This window comes from Pundamilia nyererei, unplaced genomic scaffold, assembly GCF_000239375.1.
Source record: "Pundamilia nyererei isolate P.nyererei 1_Seehausen unplaced genomic scaffold, PunNye1.0 scaffold01961, whole genome shotgun sequence".
Lineage (NCBI taxonomy): Eukaryota > Metazoa > Chordata > Actinopteri > Cichliformes > Cichlidae > Pundamilia > Pundamilia nyererei.
The window spans coordinates 1-5,197 of NW_005189362.1; the positions used below are offsets into that span (position 1 = coordinate 1).

A 5,197-nucleotide genomic window follows, 5' to 3' on the forward strand; every position below is an offset into this window, starting at 1 on the left:
GCTAAGATATATTGAGTGCAATTGTATGGGACTCTTTTCAGTTGTATATACAACTGTAACAGCATTGTATACGCAAAACATGAAAAAAATAAGTTAGTCCAGTTAGTGATAACTGAAAAAAAATGTGATTGAAAATGTCTTACCTGTTTCCTTTGATCATCTTTATCGTCAATATAGGACAGAACAAAATCGATCCTGCGCACTCCATCACGGAAGAACACGGAGTCCTTACTGTATTTTTGCTTGTCAATCTAGAACGAGACAACACAAAGGAGGTGAGATTTTAAACACACATAAATAGACAGGGACTGATATTTTGCAGTCACCACAGCAGACCAGAAAGTCAAGCTTTGCATCTAGTAGCTAATGCAAAAAATGCAAAATACTGATAATTATCACTCAAAACACAAACAACATGCCAAATGGAGGGTAGCTTCTTTGATGTTTATTGTTTGTTGTCTGTTTTTAAGTCATACTGAACAAGACGATAAACCTGTTATATCATAGGGCGAAACTAAAACAGATATCGAAGATCAAAACTAGCCATACTGACTTAAGGCTCCAACATTGCTGCAATTTAATAATCTGTTTTTCTGTAATCAGCACTGACCTCCAAAGAAATTCCAAGTACGTGTATCAGCCCCACAGAGGCAGTTGCTTAGCAAGCTACAAAAACTGGACCACAAAAAAGTGCTTAAGGAGAGGACCCATGACTGGTTGCTGCTTCAGCTGTTCAGAAAGCTAAAAATAACTATGTACAGTGTGTTTCTCTCTGCCACATTACAGCAGCAGTAGGACTACAGGCAATACACAGAACCATTAAGCAAAATAAAAACTGGAATATCCATTTCAGGCACATATTTGGCTAGTGTCTTTGCCCCGTGCCATCACGGCAACACTCTGGAGGAAGGGAGGAAAGGAAGTGCACTTTACCTTCATGGTCCACTCCCTTTACCGTTACGATGCAGCAGCAAACAGGCCAGCTGCCTGATAGAGCTAAACTGCTTTACTCCTGGGAGTAGAGTCCAGGCCAGCAAGCACTGCCTTTCTCACCCTCACTCCACTGATCCCCATCCAAACGGGAGCCAACCAGTCCACTCACCTCCCAGGACAATCCCTCACTTCTTGCTCAGTCATCCATAAAAGCAAGAGGAGGGATACTGGGAGAGAAACACAGCACAGTCCTAGAGATGACATCAGCAGAGGGGTAGCATAGCTGCCGCCAGCTAGCTAATCTAATCAGAGCACAGCATCAGGAAAGGGGGGAGGTAATGTGACTGAACTGTATATCTGTCCCTCAAATTACATCATCTCAAGTTTTCTTGGTGCAAAAGTCAAACAGTTACATGAAGAAATCTTTTCTACAAAGGGTGATAAGGGGGAGATAAAGAAAACCAAAACTGGTAGCTACTGTGTAGCCTTGGGTCAACAGCCTCAGACAACTTGCACAATTCAGCTACAAAAATATACTTTAAATGCTTCAGCTCCACAGCTGTATCTACCACCCTGTCTGGCCACTGAACTACGTGTTCAACGTGTACAGCTTGTCATTTCCAACACCGTCACAGTCTCTTATTCCAAATTATGCATACGTTCAAACTGCTGGTCTACACTGCCTCCCAGCCTGGACTGGAACGTGCTGACCAATGCAGGGTGGTACTTTCTGTAACTGGGATGTTGCTACAGAAACTCTCTAATTTACAGTAATTACAGATCAGCCATATGGAATCGGCGCATCAGCTGGGACGTGCCCCTGCTCAGAGCCACAGACTTCTATACATTTATGAACTAACCCTTAACTACTGGGCGTTTCGACGTGTCCCTTTTATCTTAATGGTGAAGGGTAAATGTAGAATATGGTGTAACACAAGAAGTCTTCCAATTTCAGGGGGGTAGAAAAGTAAGTGGAAATTTTCAACTTACTTTCAAGGTACTATTTTTTTTTGTGGAGGGATAATTTTAACCATGAATTCTTATTTTCAGGTCACTTAATTAGTTTGGAATACACAGGAGTTGCTGAACACACTTTAGTTGATATTGAAACGTAATTGTGTTATTTTTACTTTTTATTTCTTTATTAAGTTATTTGAAACATTAAGAGGAAGTAGGAGACCAGCAGAGAATGTTACTCCTATGCTGTCCAAACCAAAGTATGTTTTAGGTTATGGTGTATATCAACTTCAGTGATGACTCATCTGACAAAGAACACGCCCCCGTCTATCCTCAGTCTGTGTTTTTAATCCACCTTCTCTAATGCACTTTGATTTTAGTACCACTCAATCTAACATCCAGGCGGTGTATTAGCTATATTGTTTAAAGTACTTTAGGTGCCCCTTTTTTCACAGGAGAATGTAGATGGTGACTGCTGTATCACTGCAATGGCTTCTCTGCTTGCAATAAAGCATCGCAATCTGCATGTTTGTTCTGAAACGTGCACTTTTGTGCAGAGCTAGATGTCCAGCTGGATCTCCAGATTTGCAGAAAATTACATCTGGTTTAGCGGCATAATACAAGTATGCACATAAACCAAACCTCTTGAAGAGTTACATGTAGTTTAAACCGTGTTGTCTGCAGTGAAACAAGAGCCAGTTTATACATGTGCTGCCTTTAAAACTCCTTGATGTGACCTTATGCTCAGCTAAATTGTAGTCCTAGAATGTAATGTTCTTTTTTACCCTGCAGATTGGCTGCTCTGAATAAAAGGTCACACTTTTCATTAACATGGGTTGCACAGTGTTTAAACAAGGCCATACTGGAGAGGATTCAAAGGCAGAAGCCTTCAGTACAGTATATGGTTAGCCACACCACAGTGCAGTCCTGTCATGAGCAAAGGGTAGGGCCATGATTACAGCATATACAGTTCTGTACCACACACACACACACACACACACACAAAAGAGTTAGGCAGGTGGAAATCTGCATGTGCAGCTTCTATTATGCTGTGGCACATGGTTGGGTTGTTGCTCTCTTAGTGAGGCCAACAATAATCACAGGTGAGAACAAAGCAAGAGAAAAGGCCTTTTTCACCTTTAATGAACTCTCACGATACATCAACACGCACAACAGCATGTTTCCATTTCTCGCAGCAGGCAAAACAAAACATGCCTTCAAAAAGCCAACATCAGCTCTCTACCAAGAAATGCTTATTGATTTCTCCGATGTCCAGGTTTAATAGCCTGAATGTCCAATACTGCTAGAGAAACTCGACCATGAGCATACACTCTGAGCAGCAGGTAGGAGATAATGGGTGGCTGGTAGTCACACATATAGCGTACATTTCTGCATCATAACACAAGCTTGTTTTACCATGCCATACCCTGGAACGAAACTTCAGGAATAGGGCCCGTTTTCTCGAAAACTGTGGAGGAACCGAGTGCACAGTGAGAGAAAGCCTGACAAAACGATTCAAAACAAAATTCAACAGCATACCGCTAAAACAGAAGCGGCACCCTTTTAGAGGGGAACAGGCACTTCACGCTTACATTCCATCTACATACATTTACAGATTATGTCCAAAAACACTTCATACATGAAGATTCAGGCACAATCACAGTCAGTTAGATGTTTGAGGCTCAGAGATATGAGACACGACAGAGACATGAACACACAGACACAAGCAACAGCGACCTGTGCCCCTGACTGGTGTCTTACCCCAGTTAAAGCATTGATTTGCTCTATGGTCTGAGGCGCAAACTGTGGACTGTCGCTGTGGTCAGAGGGAGCCAGCGAGGCCAGGCTGTTGTTGAGAGACTCACAGCTCTCTACACGCACATCGGGCGTTAAAGCAAACTTTAATTAGAGTATGAAAGAGGAGAATACATGAGTATTAGAGTTATACCTAACTCTCTTCTGCCATTTGTATGTTGTGAAACAACAGCATGAATGGACTGAAAAGATGGAAGTAAACTCAGTACAGTTATCTGTAGTATTATACACGCAAAATAAACTGCTTTGGTGGGTAGGTAAAAAAAAGAAAGAAGTGGATAAAGAGCAGGAAGGAAATCTTGATTAATCTTTGTAATTATACACAATATGCTTCCTGCAACCACGATTATAGGCAGGGAGCTGAATGTGAAGCTTGGACCTTCTGCTCCATAAATCTGCCTGCAAAAGGCTTTTTTTCCATAACTTTAAATAGCAGGTACTGCAAAACAAATAAAGCACCTACAATCATAAAAATGCAAAAAATAAGGTACCAATAATAACAATAAAAAAATCCTACTTAGAATTGTTGTGAAAAGACTGTCAGTGATGGAGTCCTTGCTTTGTAGAATTGTCTGTGTGACTAAGGGCATGCTGTGAGTTTGGTTTTTACCTCCGATCGTCCCTGCTCCGGTGAACCTGTGCTGGATGATGCATGATGGTGATAGCCATTTACATCATCTGCAAGACAAAAAGATAAAACACAAAATTAAAAACACAGTTAGCAGTTAAGAGACGGCTCTCTTACCAGTGTAAAAGAATAATAAGAATCAACAACAAAAAAGTTATCTCAGACAGCCAGGATAATGCAGAAACAACTGCCTGAATAATGACTTTGGCCCATGTTGTGGTCTATATGTTTACAGCATTTTGTGGTCTTGTGAGGCAAACAGGGTGACTTAACAGTGAACGACGCTACTGAGATGAATATGCACCCATTTCAGAAGTGACTGCAGGAAACATGCCCGAAACGTCTGGGAAGCCCCCCTACAAGTCTTTCTTTTTTTTTTAAATGAACGTTGGCTACACAATAAAACTGAAACTGAGTTGTACTTTACCTACTGCTCACTGCTTGGCATGTAATTACAACTTTCCAGATCATTCTGAGAAAAGAGTTACATAAACAAATGGAAAGACAGATGAAAAAGCAAGACAAACACGGAGCCCTGCTTGCACCACTACAGCTAAAAAAATATAAAGCGAAAGGTCTCGGGCTCTGTGTCTGTGTTTTAAAATAGAAAATGTTCTAATTGATAGTTTCTCTCTCTCTCCGGTTATATTTAGTCTGGGTTCAGCACAGGAAGAGTGTCTACACAGACCTTTGTCTACATTATTAAACGCCAAGTTAACAAAGTAAAACTTGGTGGTGCAAAACTGAAATTACAAACATTTATTATAAAAGACACACTTCAAAAGTGAAATACAAACTCATTTCTCAGCTTCTGAACAACAGCTTCTCACAAAGAGAGAAGATAGCAAGTGACTTTCATTTGGA

General features: G+C 40.9%; 1 protein-coding gene across 1 annotated transcript in view; it reads right to left on the reverse strand.

Moving 5' to 3' along the window:
* Positions 1–143: 143 nt before the first annotated feature.
* Positions 144–5,197, reverse strand: part of LOC102194741 (anoctamin-5-like) — a gene marked incomplete at its 3' end in the record, with an annotated part of 7,069 nt that continues 2,015 nt past the window's right edge. The window contains exons 2-5 of the mRNA XM_005755572.1: positions 4,316–4,383; positions 3,652–3,789; positions 3,317–3,358; positions 144–251 (exon numbers count right to left, since the gene is read on the reverse strand). Coding sequence (XP_005755629.1) covers positions 144–251; positions 3,317–3,358; positions 3,652–3,789; positions 4,316–4,383 — 356 coding nt within the window. The remainder of the gene's footprint in view (positions 252–3,316; positions 3,359–3,651; positions 3,790–4,315; positions 4,384–5,197) is intronic.